Source organism: Ceratotherium simum, chromosome 31 (genome assembly GCF_057802395.1).
Source record: "Ceratotherium simum simum isolate JZ-2026a chromosome 31, ASM5780239v1, whole genome shotgun sequence".
In the NCBI taxonomy this organism is placed as follows: domain Eukaryota; kingdom Metazoa; phylum Chordata; class Mammalia; order Perissodactyla; family Rhinocerotidae; genus Ceratotherium; species Ceratotherium simum.
The window spans coordinates 34070828-34096822 of NC_141930.1; the positions used below are offsets into that span (position 1 = coordinate 34070828).

General features: G+C 36.4%; 1 protein-coding gene across 5 annotated transcripts in view; it reads right to left on the reverse strand.

Moving 5' to 3' along the window:
* SNTG1 (syntrophin gamma 1) overlaps positions 1–25995 on the reverse strand; it is a 334797-nt gene that overhangs the window by 266960 nt on the left and 41842 nt on the right. For all 5 annotated transcript variants that reach the window (XM_087420584.1, XM_087420581.1, XM_087420583.1 and 2 more), the window contains exons 3-5: positions 10909–10965; positions 884–941; positions 14–57 (exon numbers count right to left, since the gene is read on the reverse strand). In XM_087420584.1, the coding sequence (XP_087276710.1) occupies positions 14–57; positions 884–941; positions 10909–10965 (159 nt within the window). The remainder of the gene's footprint in view (positions 1–13; positions 58–883; positions 942–10908; positions 10966–25995) is intronic.

A 25995-nucleotide genomic window follows, 5' to 3' on the forward strand; every position in this document is an offset into this window, starting at 1 on the left:
GTAAAACGTATACCTGGAGAATTGCATCCCCGATGAAGAGCAGTCCAGAAAGTTCTGCTGTGAATGGAGAAGACAACTGATTATGCATTGACTATTTTCTTCATACAAAGTTTTTTTTAACTAATAAAGTCAAAACTGACAAAAGGAAAAAAATTAAAGATTTCATACCGATAGCATCTTAAAAGATCCACAGGAAGAGAAGTGTAAAAACAATATTATGATTCAGCCTAAATACTGAAACACATGCTGAAATATTTCTTCTTAATTCTGTGATTTCTAATCTTACAGTTGCCAAAAATTGGTCACTCTTCTGGATGGATGACTAAATTTTCTCATGTCCTTATAATTTTAAGGTATCTATGAAAAAGTTTAGCTTTGGACCTTCCATCCATCAGCTATGGCATCATCTCCAAGTTTCTTTTCAAACATTAGACTGTCTAACTGATTTCAGTCATTGAAACAGTTACTTTACAAAATCTTCAGTGTTTTTCCCAGATGAAATTTCATATGAAAGGCTGAGTTAAATTGCATTTGAGAACTGAAAAATATATATATCTGGAATTGCCTATATTTGATGTGACTTGTTAGATTTGTTTGTACATTTGTTTGTTCAATGAAACAGTTGAAAATTTATGCAGTCCCTAATTTATACAAGTCTCATACTCTGTTATTGTTCATCCTTGCTCTCCTGTGAGAGAAGCCCTACTCTGGAGTAATAAAGGGCCTCGATGCAGGAATTAAACTCAACCACATACTGCCTGGTTATGGGGAACCCAGAGCTAGTCAATCACATACTAATTTATGATTCTTAAATATCACCTTATTCTCCAATAACAATGACTTACAAAGGAATGGCTCATATATAACTCTCTTAACACTTTACCTCTTTGTTCCTTGGAGATTTTTGAAATGACGACTGGAATGTTATGTTCTGCTCCCCCCTGAAAAGAGAAAATTATATATTGTGCTTTTTAATCTTAAAAAATAAAAATGTAGCTTTTAGCTGGGAAACTATACAGGTTATGAGTAGTATGTTAATGGACACCAGGTAGAATTTAAATAAACTTGTGGAGATTCTTTACCAAGTAGATAATGCTCCCAAGAAACTTATCTACCTGTTTACAATTTCATTTAATAACTAATAACGGTTGACTTGGAAAGTTTTCATTTTTCAAATAAAGATTTTTAATGCCATAAATAAGCAGTATCTTCAATGTGTAGCAGTGCTGTCCATTGTAGAAATTCTTATTTAGGATTCCAAATACCCAATAATTACGCATTTTTATTATCTGGCTAAGCTGTTCTGTGCTGGTGACCAAGCACAGACCTCTTTGGATGCTAAGTGACTAGAGAGATCTTTACCTGCACAAATGGATACAAACAATCAGAGTGTGCATATGCTCGATGGGGGAGGGGTCATCTGCGTTTCCTTAATTATATGAGATTCCTCTTCCTGTGAAAGCACATACTAAACAATTAACAGAGTAAAATAAACTGGAAGAATATTGCAGTAACACGTTATCTAATTGACCAAACGCACATGAAAAAAGAAAGAAAAATAAGTAAGCTAAACTTATATAGAAGGAAATAAAATAAATCCCTGAAATAACTGCATAAACATTCTATTTCTATATTAGAGTTGAGAAGGTTGAAAGCAATAGTCAAAAAATCAAAAAAGTGCATTAAAGATAATCAAATCTTCAATTAATTTCTTCCTTAAAGAAATCAAATAAGTACATAAAATGTCACTTAAAAAAGATTGATAGCACTTTTAACATAGGATTGTTGAAAAGATGATCTAAATTTCACTGAGGTTTCTCTATCTTCAAAATAAGTAAACTTCCTAAGCCTTTCTTTTTTCAAGGACAAAAATTATTTTAGGACATTTTCCCATGAATGTCCATTTTTAACCCTGAATTGTCAATAAACTTAAATATAAGACAGGGAATAGCTACTGTGAGAAAAGTAGTGCTATTTAACCGTTTCTTGGCGAGTAGTCCTTTCTACTTCTGGAATATTAAGAAGAAATATGATAAATACAATATTGAAAACTGTCTTCCTCAGGTTACAGTTTAAACACTCCCTCCATTCCCTAGTCTCCTCATTTCCCCCCACCACCCTCACTAACCCGGAGAAGAGTCCTAGAGGAGCTACATTGGCTCCTAATTCTGCTTTGCATTTTCGTCTGAGTGTTCCTAGAGTGTTCCTAACGAGCCCTGATCCTGATCAAAGGATAGTGATCTGTGACTGACAGCGGTGGAGATGAGTGCTTACTTAGCACACAGTAAACACTGGGTAAAAGGTCACCATTATCCTAAGGCAGTCTACCGATTAAGATTTACGAGCAAAATTACAGAGCAGGAAAGTGGTCAATTAAGACAAATCCATTCTAAGATACTTAATATTTACTAGCTGGGATTCCACATTTCCATCTCCCATAATCTGTTCTATCCTTTCCCCATTATACTTATCAGCTTCTAACCTGCTATTATCTTTATTCACTTTTAGATTTATTATTTGTTTTCTTTCTTCCTCCTCCATCCTAGTAGAATGTAAGTTCCACGAGGCTATTGAATGTTTTTGGCAATTTGTTTTGTACATTGATGTAACCCCAGTGCACAGAATAATGTCTTTCTTTTTTATCTTTGAAATGTTTGTTGAATGAATGAGTAAATAAATAAATGAAGTCTAAGGCTTTTACATGTTTAAAATTATTTTATTCCTTAAAATACATTGCAGAATGATTTTAAGTAGAAGCTAATGAGGTGTACAATGAACTCAAATGCCCATGGTCATGACAGTTTCTAGAGATACCTGCAAATTGGAAAGAATTTTAAGAATGCATCTCAATTTCTCAGAAGTAAAAACTGGTTAACTAAAATGAATCATGCGCTGATGAAGCTTAGATAGCATAAAAAGAGGAAACAAAATCCTCCAGACATTGTGGTTCAGCTACTTTCCGGCAGAGAACACATTGTTTATGTGACTCTTATCTGTGAGGCTGTCAGTGTGTTCTCCTTCAGCTATTTTGCTCTTCACAGTTTTCTCTCCTTGCACTACTGAATCCAAAGCCTTTCTTAGTGCTCAGATTTTAATGCAAGTTACCATGGAGGACAGTGGGAAAGCTCTCCCTGCGATCTGTCTAGAGAAAGGCTGTTGAGATAGCAATTTTCGGAGGATAAACTCAGTAATCCCATTCTTGCCTCAACACTGAGACTTACAACTATCTTTTAATGACAAGATATAACTAACCTCTATTTTGTCAACATTTTTCTTGTATATGTGAAATTTCTCCTAAAATTTGAATGGTTTAGTACAAAGATGGTTATTTGATTTCTAGAGTTTTTTAATCAGACGTTTGGAGCTCTGAGTGAATTTTTAAACCAATTTCAGAAAATGACTTAATTAGACAGTAAATTTTAAGACAAAACTCAGGAGATAAAATTGGAACTTAAAATCACAGGACTTTCATTTATTGGATGAAATGTGAGATCAGTCTAGCTCTATTAAAGATAATTAGATTTAATTCCGGACCTAAATGGGAAAATTCAAGGTTTTGCAGGCAGGAATCAAATAATGTGATTCACTGTTTAAAACAGGTGATAGGCTTCTTGTTACACTTAGAATAAAAACCAAAATCCTTCATAGCCCCTGTCCTGTGCCTCAGCCCCCTCTGTAGTTTCACCCTGTACCTTCATCGTTTGGGCACTAAAGGATGTCCACTTATACTGTCCCCTCTGCCTGGAATGCTCTTTCCCTTTACTCTTAGCCTGGTCAACTCTACTCATATTCAGGATCTCAGCACAAGGGCCCTTCATCAGCACCTCCATAATTGAAGGAATTCACCTCTGCAGCACTGGATCAGGCCTGTGATTTACATTTAGTCACACCACAAGGTGATCAATATCTATTTTCTTGCTGGAGTATAAAGGGCCTGAGGCCAGGGCAGGGTTTCCTTTATCATCTTCTCCCCAAACTATCTGTAGGCCAGGGTGCGTGGCTCAGAATCACCGTTTGGAGAATAAATGAATTAACTGAGCTCTGTTGTTCTGGTGAAAAATCGAGATTAGGGAAAGTGAGGTGACATTCAAAAGTGCATCCCCCAAAATACTAAAACATATACCATTCAATTTTGTTATAGTCTTTTTACAAAGCATAATTAATTTTTCATAGCTAGCTTTGTAGGAACAGGATATAAAGGCCCATCTAAAGCATGTTGAGTAGGACTCTACATAACTGTGAAATTCCACCAAATCAAACCCATATTTTTTTTTTTTAGCACTTTTAAATACATATTTTATTGTGGTATAATTAACATAGAATAAAACACACAATCTTAGATGTACATTTTTTAAAAACTTTTTTTAGAGCAGTTTTAGGTTTATAACAAAATTGAGATGAAGGTACAGAGATTTCTCATATACCCCTGCACACATGCATATCCTTCCCCATTATCAACATCATTCACCAGAATGGTACATTTTTTACCAACGATGGGGGGGGGTATCAAACCCATATTTTTAGAGCACTGGGAATCTTGCCAAATAAGTCTTTTTAATTCATCATTTTTATTATTCCAATCAATCAATCATATTTGGGGCTCTGGAAAAAAAGAGACGCATAGACTCCACCAATATATATCCACTTAGCTTGAGGAAAATACCTGTAAACAGCAGATAACAAAACAGTGATGAAGATTAAAAGCCCAGCGAACAGGTATGGGAGAGACAGCCAAAGTAAGATATCCTGAAAGAATAGGGGCGACTATCCTTATCTATTTGAGGCCCACACTTAGCAGCCAAAATCACTTCGTTTGGTTTTGGCAAAAATTAAGTCTTTCCCACACACTATATATTTGCCTTCACATGAAAGTCCAAAATAGGGAAATCTATGAAACAGAGAGAAGACTAGGGGTTGTTTAGAGCTGAGGCAGGAAGACAGGGAGATAAAGGGGTGATAGGTAAAGGATATGGGTTTTTTCTTGAGTTGATGAAAATGTTCTAAAATTGACTGTAGGGATGGTTGCCCACATCTGTGAATATAATAAAAAATCATTGAATTGTACACTTAAAATGGGTAAATTGCATGATATGTGAATTATATCTCAATAAGCTATTTAATAAAAAAAAATGGTCTTTCAAATGATAATTGGTCAGTGATTTTAACTGATTCTTGGGACTAATCCGTAATCTTCCAACTCAGCTTTATTACCTGCCTGGTATGCGCCCCTCTCTATAGTGGAAAAGCATGTATCCATGTTGTATGTGGTGAAAATAAGTGAATCAGACTCAAAAAAAAGAACCAGGAGACAGAATAAGAAATGCATGCAAATGTGTGTATGTACTTATATCAACATATTTAATATGTTACATGATATTTAAAGACTTTTGCCCTGAAATCACTAACAAATTAAAAAGCAGAAATTTATTACAGCTACTATAAGACATATACTTTTATTTAATAAATCTGATACAATTAATACCCAGCCCTTGATATAAAGAAACTGCTTGCTTGATCCTGGACATTTTGATCCATTTATTTCAGGTTTAAATAAACCAGAATGTGAATAATTTAGAGAGGAAACATTATTTGTGTTCCCAACTAAAGAGTTTAGAGATAATTTAGTCTGTTTTATAGTTATAGAGCATAGTTATTAAGAGTAAGGATTTTGTCATCAGCTGTATGTGGGGTTGAGACCCAGCTCTGCCACTTACAACAATAGGTAAGTTACTTAACCTCTTCATACTTAACCTCACTGCCTCACTGTCTGTGGAGGGATAACAATGGCTACCTACTTTGCTGGATAGAAAAGACCAAATGAAACAGAATATAAAGTGCTAAGCTGAGAATCTAGCACTTAAAGAGCAGATAATAAATATTAGCAATAATTGTTTACAATGATAAGATTTTAATGGTAAGAATAATTCTAACATCATTTTTGATTGCTACAAAGTTAAAGCTTCCATATAGAAATCACTTTGATCAGAAATATTTCCTTAAAGGACATGGGTAACTTATTGTTTATATAAGAAAAGCTGTACCTGTTGGAAAATACTCCATAAAATATTTTTCTAGTAACAATATTAAAAAATCCTTTCTCTAAAAGGTGATTTTTTAAATGACAATGACTAGAGGCATGATTTAATACTATGCAAGTGTATGGTACTGTATTTTGAAAGATATGGAAGATAAAGATTAAGTCTCGCAAGGTCAAGATGGTGCTTTGCTTTAAGGTGATTATCCTTATGATAATTTCTATAAGAAGAATGAGACAAAAATACAAGAATGTTGGATTCTACAATGCAAAACTTTGGAGATTATTGGGGATGTAGTTGTGGAGACCCTTAAGTTATTTTTAGAAATGGTAAGTACTAGGATGGTCCAGACAAGAGAAATGAGCACTTGAGAGAGAGTCTACCAGAAGGGCCAGAGGGCGGGAGAGTTGTGAGGGAAAGGAAGGAAAGGAGGCAGAAGCAGCAGAGCTGAGAGCTAGATCCAGAAAATGCCAATAGGAATGGTGGTGCCAACTAGAGAGAACCAGACCCGCATGCACTATGGACACCGATAGGGAAGTCCTACAGGGACCCTGAAACATACAGCTCGCCTGACGCGCCTGAGAGCTTCAAGGGAAGCAGTTTCAGTCTAAGATTAGAGAATATGTGATTACAAGTGGAAAGTTTAGTGATTCTGTTTGTCCAGTTTTTGGAGAATGACTTTTTGGAATTTGAAAAATATAAACAGAAGAGCTTGACATTTTACCAAGGGGGACACAAAAACAAAAACTAATACCGGGAAAAAAACCCCACAAGTTTGAGACTTCTGAGAGATGTTACAATCAATAAAGACAAAGGAACTATAACAAGCAGGAAGAATCCTAAAGAATTGTTAAAAAAGACCCAAGGTTAAAGCAGATATGAGAATGGGTCTACTAAGCAACACAAGAGTAAAAACGACTGCAATGAGAAAGGCTTTGTCGAAGACAGAGCAGGAGTGAGCACAGTGCGAGGAGCCCGAGAAGTGGTTCAGAGCTCAGTTTCTGAGGAGGGAGCTCGGCACGCCGTTTCTCCCTCCTCCGAGGTTCTGGAGCAGGGGCTGGCACATGAAAGGTCGTTTAAACACAGCATAGGGCTGGGCCAGGTAGAAATATGTGCATGTCCCGCCGCCAAATTTCATCCCATTGCGCCCGGTTCAGGCGCAATTGAATGGATGACGCATTTAATCCTACTAGATTTGCTAACTGCGGTGAAAGAACTATAGCACAACGCAGGAAAGCAGAGAAACAAGCTGTGTCCAGGGATGGCACACTCCCCAGGGGTTAGAAGGAATTTCTTTCATTTTTAGGAGCGGAAGACAAATAGTTCATCTAACCCAGAAGGTGGGAGCGAGAAGTCGGAGTGCGGCACCTCCTTGGTCAGGAGCCCGCTTCACCACGCGCAGCGTCAGCGCGTCCGCTGTGTGCTCAGCTCCTTGGTTCTGTGTTTTGTTTTTATACTTATTTAGAATTAACAGGGATATCTAAGTAATTTTGGTCTCTACCTTTTCATGGTAAAAGTGTTTTAACATGATGGGATTTTAGGAATCTAAAGAATAAGTTTGTCTAATGTGATTCCTACATTAATTCTCAATGTAATTGATGAAAAACTCTTTTTGGACGACTGTGCTCCAAATTGAAGGTTTGGGATCTTCGGACATGATTTTAAAAATAATAATTATGCCTTTAAAAGGAAAGTCTCAGATTTTGTAAGAAAGTCCTAATAATGCAAATCAAAAATTTTCTTAAGGTGAAAAAAGCAAAGGAATACTAGGAAGGGGATTAGACAAAATCTGAAAAGAAAATGAATTAAAACTTACTTAAATTATACTTATAATAATTTAAATCTGGTAAAACATTTCTTTCAAATTTTTATTGAATTAATTTTTCTCTTTTTCTTTGGGATTTTAGGAATTTTTGAGAGAGAGCCCTTCTCAATGTGCACTGCATCATATCTGGCATGTGGCCTTCCCAGGAAGATGTCGAATAGAGACACAGAAGTAAACTGTAGAGACATACAGCTGCCTCAGTCTCTGAGGCTCTTGCACGTTTTTGCCTCGGAAGTTTCAACGTGTCTCATTAATAAGGGAGAGAAAATACAAGCACATAAAAGGCTGGCTGTTATTCCACCAGGCTGCCCGCGCACCTCTGCCAGGAGAGAGCCTGTGGGAGTGAGAACAGTGCTGTGACATGGACAGGCGACATAGAGGATTAGGCAGCTTCAGGGACATCAGGCTTCCCACGATCCGTAGCCATTGGGGCGGTAACAAATAAAGCACTAGAACAGATGCTGTGTAAGACGCCTCTCTGTGCTGCTGCCTCCCGACTTCCGCAGCGCTGACCGCCACGCGGGAGACCTGAGCAATCCCCGCCCTGCGCACTGGTGACAGTGGCAGCTAGGTCCCGGAGCCCAGGTTTGTCAGGAGCATGAAGCACGGCCAACAGACTCTGACTCCTAACAGCACGTCAGAGTATTTTAGTGTTGTCTCATGAAAAAGGAGATTCTGTTCCCTTCAGCCAAGTTTAAAAAATATTCGGGGGAAGGTAAAATTTGGTGCTGAAATAAGAACCATGTGTTCTGAGTGCAGTGAAATTCGAGAGTGCCTGTAGTGTCTTAACCGTACTGGTTAATCCTTTTTTAATTGTCTAACATACACTCTTCCTTCTGTTATCTCCAATCAAGATATTCAAGGTTTTCATCAATAATTTTTACTACGAATCCTCTGGTGCGTGCCAGTGGTGATTACTTAACTGAAGCAAATAAGGATAAAATATGTTTATATGTTTCTGTGAATAGTTATATTATTGGCTCACATTGCTCCATTAATAAACATAAAAAAACAAATAAGTAAATGGTCAACATTAAAATATTAATTCTGCATTTAGACTAGAATAATTTCTTAAACTGTTCATTATATATATATATTTAATTCTCAGCTCTAAAGAAAATAGTGCAAATACACAAACACAGTAGTTTATCTAATTCACATATGAGAAGGCAAGGGGAAAAAGGATTTTTATAATAACATTGCTATTTAAAATAAATAAATAAATAAATAATCATATTCTGAAATACATGAACAGAACGAAAGCTAGTTTAAAAAATACAAAAGCAAAAATCAGATGTATGTACTGAGGAAACCAAAATGCAAAACCTTAAAAGGAAACTCTTCAGGATGAATGGGCAATATTCTAAACAAAATATTGATGTTTGTATTTCTGGTTAGTTTGTATGCCATAAGAATTATAAAAGAATTTCTTTTTTGTCAAACCTCCTAATATATGGCACCAATCACAGTTCAAATATTACTTTTGTCAGCAATATATTTTGAATGGAAAATACACACTTATTTGATTTAGAAAATTATTCCATTTGTTATGTGTAAGAGTTTTGTCTGGATTGAAATAGTGAAAATATTAAACTGAAACGATTCATTGGGCAAAATTCTCAATATTTTAAAAACTGCCTAGGTTAAAATATGATATTTTATTAAGACAAATAATTCTGTATTATTGGGTTCAAATTATAAATGGAAATAGAAAGAAAAACAGAAAAGAACATTTCCAGCCTGCACAACTTGAATATAGGTCCACTAGGGAAAATACGCAGTGGAGGGTAGGTGAGAATGCCGATCTCACATGAAATCGACTCTCACTACTGGACGTTGTTCACACTGGGGTTTGTTCTCTCTTCATGAACTTTTTACTCTCTTTAGTGGTACCTTTAAATCCTTCATGGCTATTGCAATAAATATCATGGCGAAAAACTAAAACAAAAACAAAAAAACTTGTCTATTGAAAGATGGAATTCCCGCGGCATCATTTCCACATCCTAATTTGTTCTGCGTACCTCCCTGGTCTTAGTTGATGTCAGATAAAGTGAAAGAAAAAAAATGTATCTTAAAACTAACATTTTGTATAGTAATATTCTTATCTCTTGACAACACAATGCTATGCCACATGATCAGTTTTCTGAGTCATTTTCATAATGTCAACTAGAGCTGATATTCAACAAATTTGAAGTTTCACTTTCCAAGCATACATAACTTGAGCTGTGTTAGAATTTCATGAAATATATATCTGAGATTTATGATTTGCACCCTCATAAGCAAAATTCATAACCCAACAATCAAGATAAAGTTAAATTTTGTTTATCTATGCAGAGATGTAGGTTTCTAATGGGCATTTATAGTCATTAAGTTAACTTTTCTAATATTTATATAACTTTCCGTCCTTTTAAAATGTGTTTTGTTTCAATGAGGATAAATTACAGGTGTGGTACATTTTTAATAGTCAACAACATACAGAAAGAAAAGCCTTTTAAAATGTAATAATAAATGGAAATGAATAGATATGGTCTTTCTTCAGCAAATTAGATGTTAAAACTTGAAGTCTATCCTACACACTTGGCATTGTAATGTGAGATTTTACTAATTTTTTTAAATAAAAATAAAAGCTAAACAAAAGAAAAAGATGACTAGAATCAACTACTACTTCACTCACTATCGGGCCTTGTCAGTATAAAACTTGTTCTTGCTCTGTTCACTGACAGCTCAGTGTCCCTGCTCTGCCTGGCGAGAGGGAGACATGCACACTACAGCACCATGGTTGGTATCTTAGATGAAACCAGGTAGAGAGGGTTAATGAGTATATTCAATGCCAAGTAAAGTAAAATTCTTAAATACTTTTCTAAAATTTCTAAGCAAAAGGTGGGCAAGGTTTTGTGAGAACCTACCTAATTTACATCTCACTCCAAATAGTGAAGAGTTTGCTATAGCCATATTTGTCTGATTATTAATCAGCACAAAATCGAAACACACAGAAATGCAGGCATTACAGCATGGCCTTTGTAAGGATAGACTGGAAGGACAGGCTACCTTGATGCTTAATCCAAATCCTCCTACAGTTTGTCTTCGAATCGTCACCGCTCTTTCCTGAAAGACAGGGGTTTAAAGTAGTTAGCATTTCCTAGCACTGCACTTACACACCATTTTCTTTCTCTGCATTTTATTTTCGCTCTTATAAAAGAAATATTTTGTGACAGCAGAGAGGCTCCAAGTCTTGCAATAAATGGAGTATTTGGTAGTTTTTAAATCAAAGGTTAATTTATTTATCAAGATAAGAGGGACTGTAGTGTTATTAAAGTGCTAAACTCTCAAAAATTAAGTTCTTTCAATGATTTTTTGTACATATTTTGGAATCTTAACTTTGAAATCTCTTCTCATGTTCACATTATGTTTTGTTGTCTAAGAAATGACAAGTTTTTGGTTGTGTCAGTGGTAAATAGTATCTTTTTCAACCAAGGTCTTATCTCCATCACTACCAAGTCACATTGCTTGTGGAGATTTGAGAGCTGAGCTGGGAGGCTGCCATGTCCCAGCACATAAATGATTCATGTGTATGTCTGGGATTGAAACTCCGAATAAACCAGGTTCAAGATGATTGCTTGTTTAAAAAAGGAATGGATTTTACACCTAACTAATAATGATAACAAAGTTATCAATTTTTCACCATCAGTTCTCTTTTTCCTTCCACAATGGAGACAATAATTCAATCACTGGAGAATGAAACTTAAAAATAACAAAGAGCCACATTTGGACAAATGCTTTAATTTTCAATAAAAAATCAATGTTACTCTGTTTTACGGCAATTTTCTCTACATGACGCATATTCTGGAGTCACGCTGGAGAGTTGAAAGCTTTTAGTTATAACCTTCTCGATTTATTTATCACCTCATCTTCTTGAACCTCTCCCTAGCCGTAAAGACTTGAGACACCACCCTTCTCCCCTTGTACCTGTGATAGATATTTATCTGGTATTTGCCCCTGAATCTCCACAAATACCCAATTCAGTTGGCTATGTTATCCATTTCTAAATCTAAATACTGCTCTCTTCTTTATAGATGAATTCCTCCCTCCCTCCCTGGCTTTGAGGGACAGTGTGAAACAGATAACATCTTTTAAAAAGAATCAAGAGAAAATTTGAAAAACATGCTTCCGGTGGCTCTTCCGAAATATTTTAAGATAGTGGAAAAACTGAAAATTTTGGCAAAGTTATAAGCTACCTTCACTTAGCCAAGTATTTATATTTTATAAATAAAAACAAAATAATGTTTAAAGAACAAGATCACCATACCAGAAATTGAGATTTATTAACCATTATTTATTTTGAATTAAAAACTAAGCCTATTGGTTAGAGATTGGTATATAGTAAAAAAAAAAACTGAGTGCTGAGTGGCATTTAATAATAAAAATTTACTTTTTTTATCATGTGCTAAGAAATTTGATCTATTTTAAAACTACTTATAACTTTTACTCTTATAACCTATCATCTAATCATGTTTTCAAACCAACATTAAAATTATATTTATACAAATTTGTAGATGTATTACAATTTTTGCAAATCAACTTGAAATATAAAATATGCTATTCATGTTGAATGATCCCATGAACTCTCTTCATTCATAAGCGGACTGTCACTTCACTCCCATTGGTGAAGGCACGAGAAGCTTGCGCAGAAGCTTGAGCTTGGCATTTACATTGCAAAATCATGAATATAAACATACCTGCATGCACGAAAGCAAAAAGGAAGGTGAACACACGCATTATACACACACAAAATCTAATTTAAACTAAATTAAATACTTTTGGAAATGTCCTTCTACTGAACAGGACAAGAGCAATCTGCTTAATTAATCTTTGGCTATTTTTCATTAAAGGATTAATTAAAGGGAAGTTGTACATTGCAAACAATATTGGAACTGAAGTCAGAGAATTTATCCATGACTCAAACATCCACAACTTAATATGTCTGGCAAATTACTTAAGTCCTGTGAGTCTCTGTTTCCAAATTTGTAAAATAGTGATAAGTAATACATAGCAACAGCTTAGTTTTGAGGATTAATATTTGTGAAGGACTTTGGCATATAGTAGAAACTTAATAAATATTAACATATACACACACACACAATCTGTTATTCTAGACAGGAATTCTTACTTCATAGTGACTTAAATATCTAATTAATATTTATCCGCCTCATTTTCCAATATTTACATCACAAAGTAGGAGAAATACTGGAAGACTCAGACTCAGGAATTGGTCAATTAAATGGATATCTTTATTCTTATAAAACAGACAGGGAACTACTGTCACAAGAGTGCCTATCGAACTAAACTAAAGCTCTTGGATGGCAGAGCTATTTTCTTAACTTCTTTTCTGTAAGTAATAAATACTCGATTCCTTAATATAGTATCAAAACCAGTGGTGCAGTCAGCTCAGACAGCCCACATCAACTGTCTCAAAATAAAGTTTTCAATCTGTCAAAGCAAATGCATTTTAATTAGCAAATGGCATCACCTAAATTTTCTAGAACATCTTGCATAGCAATCATTAGCTATGAGGGCAACTGGTGAGTAAATTCTATTAAGCAGCCAAGTACGTGCTGAAACACTGTTTTCTTTGAAGAGACAGCAAGCACGCCAGGGTTATCAGAGGTTTATGCAATGCCTTACTCATTCTCTACAGGACTGCCTTCCAATCTTTGGTGGAGAATATTGAGAAGACACTCCAAATCAAATACAAAATTGCTGATGCAGAGAGGAGTTTGGAGAGACTAAAGAGTCAGCAGAAACTGCTGAAAATCTCAGAAGCAGCACTTATTTTAATGTTTATTAAACACACGGGCACACATACATGCACAGGCAAACCCCAGCCAGCACCTCTATACGCTATTGCTTCATTTGCTTACTTTTAAGAAAGGTAGGAGAGATGGACAAGACAAATTACTTCGTGTTTTAAAATCAAAATTTTAAACTGGTCACTGCAGGCAGCGGGAAGCATAAAAGGCAAATAACTGTTCTCAGTATGGCACCTTGCTAATACTCTCCCCAATTGTTTGTGTGTCTGTGTCAGCTATGCTTTCTATCCTCTTCCACCTCTCCACATCTGGTTTTCTCTCCTGCCCCGAAAATAAAAGAAAGGCAATGTTAATGAATTGTTTCAGCTGCTCCCCTCATCAATCAGAGAATATCTGGCAGCAGATCTGAAGTCCTATTTAGTTAACACATCTTGAATATCATAAGGCGTTGCCTAGTAACAAAGCCCCATCCCTTGGGAAACCACGGTATCATCAGTTATTTTATTTTTTAAAACACAAAATCTAGATGAGCGCTCCTATACACTCACATGTATAAAAAGCCTTTCTTTAATCTTTCTATTCCTTACAAAATATAAAGGATGGAGCCCAAAATAATACTAGACTATATAAAGACATGCTAAATGTCTCAAACAATTTAATGTCTTAAATAGTCCATAAATAATCAGTATTAATGTTACGAAAAAAGCTTGTTATAAATGTTTAATGTGTCTTATATTAAAATATAATTATTATCACCCCTGCCCTCTGGAATATTATATTATATTTGAAATATTCTATATCTTCTACACTGTATAAACTATATGGGAACTAAAACATACATGTTAACAAACAAAAATGTGGCTATTATATATCTCAGGTGTAGAAATCTCTGAGATATATATGTGAACAGAGGAGAAAGAAGTGAGAACGATGCAGAAACTAGAGACATTATCAAATGGAAATTTGATTTTGTGTGATGGAAACAAAGAAGATATGCAGGAAAAGAGATAGAGAAAGTCATTAGCTCTTTTTGACAATTCAGGATGAGTGAATAAACTTGAAAAATGAATAATAATAAAGATGCTAACTTCTAATTATTAAAAATCTACTATGTGCACTTACAGCTCTCATAGCACTTATGATTATTTACTAATATGCGCTGTGCCTTTGACTTTTTTTCCACTACAGTTTCTTAGAGCTAAATCTACGTCTTGTTCACAGTCGTATTCCAAACATTTAGCATAAGGCTTAAACCAAAGTTAGGTACTTATGTGTTAAATGAATAAAGAGGTTTTTTTCCAAACATTTTCCCAAGTAATCATCACAATACTCCACTGGTATAGGCAATATTTTCCTAATTTAGAATGAGAAAATTAAAATGCAAAGGAGTTAAATTAACTTGACCAAGATCCAAATCATGATTTAAATGGAAGTTTCTCTGATTCCCACTGTCTCTTCTATCATGACAGGCCTGAGATGAGATGGAAAATTAGGATGAAAGAAACAAAGAAACTGAAAAGTCAGAGTGCAAGGTAGTGAAAAAGGAGGGAATTGTGAGAAACTGGATGTTTTCCCTCTAAGATTGGGAACAAGGTAATCCTACTCCTCTCCCTGCTCCTAGTCAACACTGTACTTGAAGTCCCAGCTAGTGCAATAAGGCAAAAATATGAAATAAAAGGCATACAGATTAGAAAGGAAGAAATAAAACTGTCTTTGTTCTTTGCCTATGTAGAAAATCCCAAAGAATCGACAAAAGTCTCGTGGAACTAATAAGTAATTCTAGCAAGGTCACAGGAGACAAGGTTAATATATAAAAGTCAATTGCTTTCCTATATATCAGCCATGAAAAATCGGAATTTGAAGTTTAAATCACAATACCATTTACAATAGCAGACTAAAAAGGGAATAGTTTGGTATAAATCTAACAAAACAAGTAAAGATTTATATGTGGAAAACTACAAAATTCTGAATAAAGAAATCACAGATGATCAAAAGAAATGGTGAGCTATTCCACGTTCATGAGTTAGAAGACTCAATATTTTTAAGATGTCAATTCTTCCCAACCTGATCTATAGAATCAATGCAATCCCAATAAAAATCCCAGCAAGCTATTTGTGGACATCAGCAAACTGGTTTTAAGGTTTATACCGAAAGCCAAAAGACCCATAGTAGCCAACACAATATTGAAATAGAAGAACAAAGTTGTAGGACTCAGAATGTCTGACACAGGACTTACTATAAAGCTACAGTAATCAAGACAGCATGATTTTTTTTTGAAGACTAAACACATAGATCAATGGACTAGAACAGAGAGTCCAAAAACAGAGAGCCAAAAAAAAAAAAAAACCACAGTCAACTGATCTTTGACAAAGGAACAAAGGCAATTCAACAGAGAAAGGAAGGGATAGTTTTCCAACAACAACAGCAAAAAGGAATCTAGACATATCTATGCCCCTTTCACAAAAATTAACACAAAATGGATGACAGACCTAAATATAAAACTTCTAGAAGAAATCATAGGAGCAAATGTATATGACTTTGGGTTTGGCAAGGAGCTTTTAGATACAACACCAAAAGCATGGTCCATAAAAGAAAAATAGTTTGATATTAGGCTATATTAAAATTAATATACTTCTGCTTTGCAAAAGATACTGTTAAGAGAATGAAAAGACAAGCCACAGATTAGAAGAAAATATCTGCAAAATGCATATCTGATAAAGGACTTGTTTCCAAAATATACAAAAAACTCTTTTTTTTTTTTTTTAAAGATTTTATTTATTTATTTTTTTCCCCTTAAAGCCCCAGTATATAGTTGTATGTCATAGCTGCACATCCTTCTAGTTACTGTATGTGGGACGCAGCCTCAGCATGGCCCGAGAAGCGGTGCGTCGGTGCGCGCCCTGGATCCGAACCCGGGCCACCAGCAGCGGAGCGCGAGCACTTAACCACTAAGCCACGGGGCCAGCCCCCCCCCCCAAAAAAAACTCTTAACATTCAGCAAGAAAATAAACAACTCAAATAAAAAATCACTAAAATATTTGAGCAAACACCTCATCAAAGAATACACAGATGGCAAGTAAGCATATAAAAAGATGCTCAACATTATTTGTTATTAGAGAATTGCAGATGAAAACAACGAGATAACACTTGATACCTATTAGAATGGCTGAAATCCAAAACCTTGACAATACTAAACGCTGACAAGGAGATAAGGATTCTCATCAAAAAGAATTCTCATTCCTTGCTGGTGGGAATTCAAAAGAGTGTTTGATATTTTCTTACAAAGCTAAACATAGTATATGTTTAATATATGATTCAGGAATTGCACTACTAGGCATTTACTCAACTAATTTTAATATTTATGTTTACAAAAACACCTGCATGCAAATGTTTATAGCAGCTTTATTAATTGCTAAAAACTGGAAGTGACCAAGATACCAAGATGCTCTTCAATAAGTGAATGGACTAAAAAAAAATCCTGTGGTACATCTATACAATGAAATATTATTTAGCAATAAAAAGAAATGAACTATCCAGCTGCTAAAAGACACGGAGAAACCTCAAATGTATATCACTAAGTAAAAGAAGCCAGTCTGAAAAGGAAACATACTCTAATTCCATTTATACGACACTCTGGAAAGGCCAAACTATAGAGACATCGACCTGCTCAGTGGTTGCCAGGAGTTCAGGAAGACAGAGCAAAGGTTGCATAGGCGAAGCACAGGGGATTTATAGGGCAATGAAACTATTCTTTATGATATTACAATAATGGATACATGACATTACGCATTTGTCAAAATCCATTGAACTTTAGAGAACAAAGGGTAAACCTTAATATACGCATTTATTTGTTCTTTGTGAGGAGGACTAGCCCTGAGCTAGCATCTGATGCCAATCCTCCCCTTTTTTCTTGAGGAAGATTGGCCCTGAGCTAACATCCGTGGCCATCTTCCTCTACTTTACATGGGATGCCGCCACAGCATGGCTTAACAAGCGGTGCGTCAGTGCGCGCCCTGGCTCTGAACCTGCGAACCCCCGGCCGCCGCAGTGGAGCCTGCGCACTTAACCGCTTGCTCCACTGGCCTGGCCCCTTAATATATGCATTTAAACCACTCATTTAGGAAGTTAGGGGATCCAAAGAAGGTATGCAGACTGTGACAAAACAATCTAACTGCATTACATATGTGCGTTACCACCTCCCTGGTAGGGATGGGGGGAAATGGGCTGACCTAAGTAACTTTGGAAATGAATAGAGTCTGTCAGACAAAAGACTAAAGACTAAAAAGCAAAGGAACTGCACATGGCACTGAATTCTAGTTGACAAAATTCTATCACATGAAAGTATGAGTTAACTGTTCTGATACTGTTACACATGTATATTGAAACTAACCAGTAAACGGATTGTGGATGGGAAAAGCCGTTTCTCACAGTTGGAGTGGGAATTTATGAATAAGCCAGGGGAGAAGGCTAAAACAGTCCATGGGGCAATGGAAGACAGTTGGAGATATCAGTATGAAATCATGTTTAGCTTAATATAGATACAGATGGTTACATATAGAAATATTCACAGATATATGAATACACAATTATTTTTTGTCATTTTAAAAATAGCTTTATCGAGGTATAATTCATATACCATAAAGCCATTCATTTAAAGTGTACGATTTAGTGGCTTTTAGTATCTTCACAGTCATGCATCCATCACCACAATCAATTTTAGAACATTTGCATTTTCCAAAAAGTAACCTCATTACCCTCAGTCCCTTTGCCCCCATCCTAGCCTTAGGCATTCACTAATTTACCTTCTATCTCTATAGATTTACCTACTGCAGAAATTTCACATAAGTGGAATCATACAGTATGTGGCCCTTTGTGTCTGGCTTTTTATCATGATGTTTTCAAGGTTCATCCATGTTGCAGCATATATCAATACTTCATTTTTTACATTGTCAAATAACATTCCACTATATGGGTATAACACGTTTTATTTAGCCATTTTTCCATTGATGGGCATATACTATTTGGCTATTATGAATAATGATGCTACAAACATTTCTGTTTAAGTTTTTGTGTGGACATATGTGTTCATTTGTCTTGAGCATTTACCAAGGAGTGAAACTGAGAACTGCCAGATTATTTCCAATGCAGCTATACCATTTTAGATTCTCACCAGCAGTGTCTGAGAACTCCAACTTCTCCACATCCTCATTAACACTTGTTCTTATCTGTCTTTTTGATTATAAGCATCCTAGTGGATACAAAGTTATATCTCATTGTACTTTTGATACACATTTCCTTCACAGCTAATGATGTTGAGCATCTCTTTTGCTTACTGCTATTTATATATCTTCTTTGGAGAAATGTCTATTCAGATTCTTTGCCCAGTTTTTATTGCCCATTTCATTACCGAGTTATAAGAATTCTTTAAATTTCAAGATACAAGCCCCTTCCCAGATCTATGATTTGCAAACATTTTCTCCGATTCTGTGTTGTCTTTACATTTTCTTTACACTTTGAAGCACAATGGTTTTTAGTTTTGATGATATACTGTTTATGTATCTTTTCTTTTGTCACTTGTGCTTATGGTGTCATATTTAAGAAACCGTTTTCCTAAACCAATGTCATAATGTTTTACACCTACGTTTTCTTCTAGGAGCTTTATGTTTTTGCTCTTAAATTTAGATTTTTAATCCTTTTTGAGATAATTTTTGTATGTGGTGTGAGGTAGGTGTCCAAATTCATTATTTTGCATGTGGATATCTAGTCGTCCCCGTACCATTTACTGAAGAGACAATTCTTTCCCCATTGGTCTTGTCAGCCTTGAAAGCCAATTGATTGTAAATGTAAGTTTATATCTGGACCCTTAATTCTATTCCAATGATCTGTATGACTGTCTATATGCCATATATGAACATATCCCAAACTGTCTAGATCACTGTCTATTTAAAACTATTGAGTTTTGAATTCAGGATGTGTGAATCTTCCAACTTTTATCTTCTTTTCAAAATTGTTTTGGCTATTCTATGTTCCTTGCATTTCCACATGAATCTTAGGATCGGCTTGTCTATTCCCGCAAATAAATGCGCTGAGATTTTAATAGAGATTGATCTGTAAATCAATTTTCAGATCACTGCTGTCTTAATAATATTAATATTAAGTCTTTGGATCCATGAAAATGAGATGTCTCTCCATTTATTTAGGTCGTTTCTAATTTCTTTCAGTCATATTTTTTAGTTTTCAGTATATATGCACTTTTGCAAATTTATTCCTAAGTATTTCATTCTTTTTGATTCTATTTTAAATGAATAATGTTTAGAATTTAGAACTTGTTGCTCCTAAGGAAGTAATAGCATTCCTTCTGAGAATGCTTGGACATTAAACTTACCTTCCAAGATAATTTCACAAAAACCTAAGCAATTAAGGAGAAAAAATTTTAAAATATTCCTTTCTTATGGGTTCTTTTAGGGATCACATTTTAAGGATCACATTTTAGAGATCACTTCTGGGGTATCTTGCTTGATTCCCTTTGGTTTTTTTCCTTGGCAAGCTCCAGAGGATCCTTCTCCTGCTATGTATGTGGTAGAGAGAGAAGAGGCTGACATTTCCATAAGCACGCTGAAAAATACTATTTGTAGCAGGTCCTTCATATCTGACTTAAAAGTGGTTAGACAGTGGGCGTTGTTTGAAATTTAAATGTTTCCTGTTTAGCTTTAAAGGTACCATTCCAGAGAATTGAGAATTGCATAATTCCGCTTTCGTGTTCCCCACTGTTTACAAAACTGAAATGCTAATGTCTTTATAGTTTTATTCTTGCAAATGAGCGTCTATAATGTTAACAGGGGCACAGTGATGTCAAGGTTAGTCCGTGGTGAATCCTTTGGACTAAAAGCCAGGCACTGTGAGCCACCGCCCATGTGTTTGCCACCTGCTGGATCCTGTCTTCTATTTCTCAGCGTTTATTAAGAGTATAGTGGCTCTGAGGAGGCCTGTATTAAACATACTATTTCCTTTTGTCTAACCTATTGTTTCCATAACTGAAAACTCTGCCTTGGGATTTCTGATTGGTTCAGGCAAATATATATTTAAAAAGCCACGGGAAACAAAGATTCACTAACTTTTAATCACCGAACGAACTATATTTGAATACGTTATCCCAACAAAACTTCTGAGCAGCTTATAGAAAGAACACCAGTAAGTTATTTGTCCTAAAATATGTTTGAATTATGTGAAAATATTTTATATTTATATAATTGTCTACTGTTTCCTTTTACAATATTTTCAATAATCCAGTTTTCAAAGAAAGAGATTAATACCATTTGTAAATATTGATATTAATAATCATCATTATTGTGATTACATTTCTAATATTTAATATTTTACTTAGTAGATTTGGCTTGTAATATTAGAATATTCTTAAATAATGATTGTGACAATTGCCTTTGTCATCATGCTGATTTAGAGTAGAATTACAGTAATTTAATTATTAACCTTGATTTTAACTTCCAGTGAGATCATTATTGTGAGTACGTTTATACACACACAGGCACACATACATACATATATGTAACCTCCTTGGTCCTTCAGCTCAGAGGGCCTAAAAGAAATGATATGCTGTAATATGGTTTCTAAAAAGGCTGTCTTGACCCAGTTTTCAGATCCTGGCTAGAAGTCCAACAGGTTGCCTTCCTGAGCAGCTGATGACGTCCACGCTCTGACCGCTTCTGCTGTCAGGGCTCTCACCCTCTGGGTCACTATCCCCGCCCTGGTCACCCAGGGCCAGGCACCCAACAACTACGAACAGTGCCTGCACTGTGGAGCCTGCCGGTTCCAATCTGCTTGGCCCTCCTCACTTGTTCCTGGAAACCGCAGGAAAGGTGCTGGCCACAGCTCTTTCTCCCTCTGCCTGGTGACCACCCCGGCTTCCCTGAGTGGCCCTGAGGGCACGCTGTGTTCTCCCCAGGGAACAGGGAGTGTAACAAAACTATACAACTCTTTCCAGTTTTCCTCTTGATCTGCACCTGGCCTCCCCACACTTCACCTGGGGTAATCTGATTAAAACAATTGGTGCAGTGAGCAGGTGGTGTGGCCCCAGAGTAGACAGAGATGCCTGTAGACTGCTCTTGGCTTTCTAGCTAGACGTGCCTGATGGCAGACGCTGCCTGGGCAAGCGCTGCTGCCCGCTGGCACACTCACTCTCTAACCACTGTGCTGTGTGCAGTGTTTCAGGTTTTGCCATCACTTCCCACCCTAAACTGTGGAACATGTAGTGTGAGCCCTCCCTGAGTTTCCACTGCCTAAGTACAAGTTAAGCGCCCTCACGTTAGCACCTAAGTTTCTGGGGGTGGGGAGCTCCTGTATTGTTGCTTACTCACCTCCGCCCCTCTCAGTCTCCAGATGCGCTATTGGGGCACACACCCACGGAGATCAGTGGCTCAAAACCTTACCATCTTTATCTCTGTAGCCCCTAAGACTCCAGAGGCGGTCTCCATATTCCTAAATAGATGTAAACTCTAAGTCTATGTGCCTAGGCACTACTTAGAGCCAAGCTGGCCTATCGACATGCAACAAGATTGTCATTGAGATCCAAAGCCCAGCATTCCTCCCTAGAACCAGAGCCACCACTGCTTTCCTGGATTTGAACCCTGACCCCTCCAAGGTCACCCTGGAACAAGAGGTAACCCTTTGAACAGGGCCACCCAGGACCAGCCGGAGTTTATCCAATAAACACTCCAAGAGTAAAAACAGTTGAGGACAGACAGGAGATTAAAACAGACAGTAAAATTTTTACCCGCCTAGAGATACACGCCATTTAAAAGATTTTGTTCAAAAAGACAACAAAAAGGGATTGATACTTCACACAAGGGGGCAAACTGCACTGCACGAAGGAGAAGCTATGGCTCTTTACGTGCAAACCCCAACCCCGGGAAGCCTTAGAACAAGAAATGCCCCTTCCCTCCCTCTCTTTTCCTGTAAGCACCTGGATGGGCCACGCTATGAGTTATCAGACAGAGACAGAAACTGAAAACCACGGCTAAGACAAAAAAAAAAGGAAAGAGGAGAAAAAAATGAAAAAGAAAGCCTAGATACAGGAGAGGAAATAAAAAGTAAATAAATTATATATAAAAATATATAATAATATAAAATACATATTAATATAGTGTTTCTTATTTAATTTTATATTTATATTAATACAGTATATATTATATTGATTTTTATTTAATTATTTTTATAATATACTATATAAATATACATTCATATAATATGTAATGAATATATACAATATACATATATATTAAATTAAAACAAAGGCCTATAATTTGACCCAATTGGACATTCAAAATTTACTAAAAGATTTTAATTAAAAAGTTATATAAATAAAATGAAAAGGGCATAGATTGGCTTCTGTATCTCTACAACATAGGTTCTAAATTAACTTTAGCATTTGCTAAAATTCACCAACTGACAAAACTTCATTAACTTAATACTTGGACTCAAATTATAGTTGTATCCGGGGGTCCCACTAAATTTTGTACATTATGTCCTATAATCTAGGAAAGTAACTAAATATAAAATAAAGAAAAAATAAGTATGCCTCACTTGAACCATAGCCTTGCCTAAATTTCCCATAGTCACAGTATCCATTGCCTTAAAATATTCCATAGTGGGCATAGATTCTCTGACACAATGAGTAATAAATTAAATTAAATCTTTGGCACTTACAAATTAGTTTGATAAAATGGGACTCTACAGACCCCAAATTAAATTAGCTAGTATTACCCAATGTATGTTAAAATATGGGCCTTCAAAAATTAAAGCTTATTACATAAGACCTAATTAATGAAGAAATAATTATCCCTACTGTTTCTCCATTTGATATCTCAATTTTACATGTTCTGAATCCTGGAAAAAATAAATGGCACCCCATGTGCCATTTCAACTACCCTGCACTCTCTTTCTGATAGTGAAGCTATGTTCATTTTTCGCAGACTAGAGATTTCTTTTATTTTTCTATTTCCATTTATTATTTAAACGCAATAATACAATGTTATTTGTTTTACTAAAATACCACATTTTAACCTAAACAGTTGTTAAAACATCAAGAATTTTTCCAATAATCATTTCAGTTTAATATTTTCATTAATTCAACCCAAGCAAAACACTTGTACATATAATAGAGTAATTTTCTAAACTAAATATTTGTGTATTTTCCATTCAAAATATTGGCCCAAAAAGTAATATTTCAACTGTGATCAGTGCCATATATTAGGAAGTTAGACAAAAGGAAATTATTTCATAATTCTTATGACACACAAGATACACACACAAGACACACAAGGAGATACCATATTGCTTATATCAACCTATCATGAAACCTTAATGCTGTGGTCCCATCTCTTAAGGTTTCCACACCAATACTCAATATTATTAAACTACTGACTCCATCCAAGCAACAACTGAGAAATATTTTGCTATTATGTATTTGGCTAATAAGTTCTGTTCAGTGCCTGGTTCAACAGTCTCTCAGCCAGTTTGCCTTCACCTCTGAAGGAACATCATACACCTTTCTATGTGTGTGGTACTACAAGCCATCTCAACAGCTTTGCCAAGGCACAAAATCTTTGCAGATAACTGCATCCACATGTCTCAGGAACACATGTATGACATTACATTGATGACATCCTCCTCCAAGGAGATAAGTTTGACACACTCTTTAAGAACACACAAGTCCAATATCTTTTAGTCCTTTTTGGGTTCTGGCAGCACCGTATTCCTCATTACAAATTTCTTAATCCCACTGATGTTGCTCCTTATAAAGCAGCCCAGCTTAAATAGGGCCTCTTCTAATTCAAGGCTCTGAAATCTCTCCAAATGAAAATCTACAAGCACTTTCATCAGTGCCCTCAGAGACTCCTTCAAAGGCTTCCAAGTAGAGGCACTGGCAACCTCTTCTCATGTCCCCTGGAGTCTCTGGTCCACCTATGATGGCCATTAGTTGATCAAGGGCTTCTGATGCAAGAAATTGCCCTTTTCAGCCTTGTACTATACACCACTGAAGCAACAAATGGCTGACTATCCACTTAGCTTTCCCGGAAATAGAGGGTCTCACAGACCCTGAGCCTGTGACCCTCCGTATTCAGCTGTCCATTATGCTTTGGGTCATGGAAACAGCACCCCACAAGCGCAGCATGGCTATTGAGGTCTCCTTAAGATAGGATGGAGCCAAACCTGGGTCCTCTGGCATATTCCACTTGCAGGAGGGGGTGACCTCTCCTGTCTCAGTCCATTGCCAGATACCATGATGCTGGAGGAGGTCAGCTCTCCCCCAGACCCCTTGGCTACCTGAGGATCCCATTGAGATTAACTGAGTGAACATCAATAAGAGTTCATACACTGTATGAACAACATTGCCACCATTATAAATGAAGTTCAATGGAATGTTGCTGGCTCTTTTTTGTTTGTTTGTTTAGAAGATCAGCCCTGAGCTAACATCCATGCTAATCCTCCTCTTTTTGCTGAGGAAGACCGGCTCTGAGCTAACATCTATTGCCAATTCTCCTCCTTTTTTTTCCCCAAAGCCCCAGTAGATAGTTGTATGTCATAGTTGCACATCCTTCTAGTTGCTGTATGTGGGACGCAGCCTCAGCATAGGCAGAGAAGTGGTGCGTCGGTGTGCGCCTGGGATCCGAACCCGGGCCGCCAGTAGCGGAGCACGTGCACTTAACCGCTAAGCCACGCGGCCGGCCCCGCTGGCTTCTATCCCTCAGTCAAGATGTTCCTGATAAAGGATGGGACCCAAGGGTCAACACAGTTGACCAAATTTCAGGCATTCACCTGAGCAATGGATACCCTGGCCAACTGTTGGGACATTGCCTAAGAGTTGTCTCCTTTGGCGTAAAGAATTCTGGGAATCTCTTGCCTCACAGATACCCAAAATATAAATCAAAATCACACACATCTACATACACTAAGGCCACAATACAAGACCTTGTCAGGACATTCCTTATCTCCTTCACAGTTCCAGGCATTACTAATAGTAACCAATGCACACATTTCACTTCTCAGAATACACAATAAGAAAGGCATTCAGTAGAAACCTGGGACCTATAGGTCCCAGATAGCAGGTTTAACTGAGAGACATAACAGTCTCCTCAAACAATCCCTTTATAAATTTTAGTTCAGCAAATAGAGGCTGCCCCTAAAAGAGTCTCTATCTTGCCCCAGACCTCAATCTCTCCTAATTCAAGGTCCCGTGGGCAACTCACATCAACTTTAAAAAACTTTCCTATTTCCCTTTCCTAAATTTAAAGAGTGATATCTCTCTCTTCCA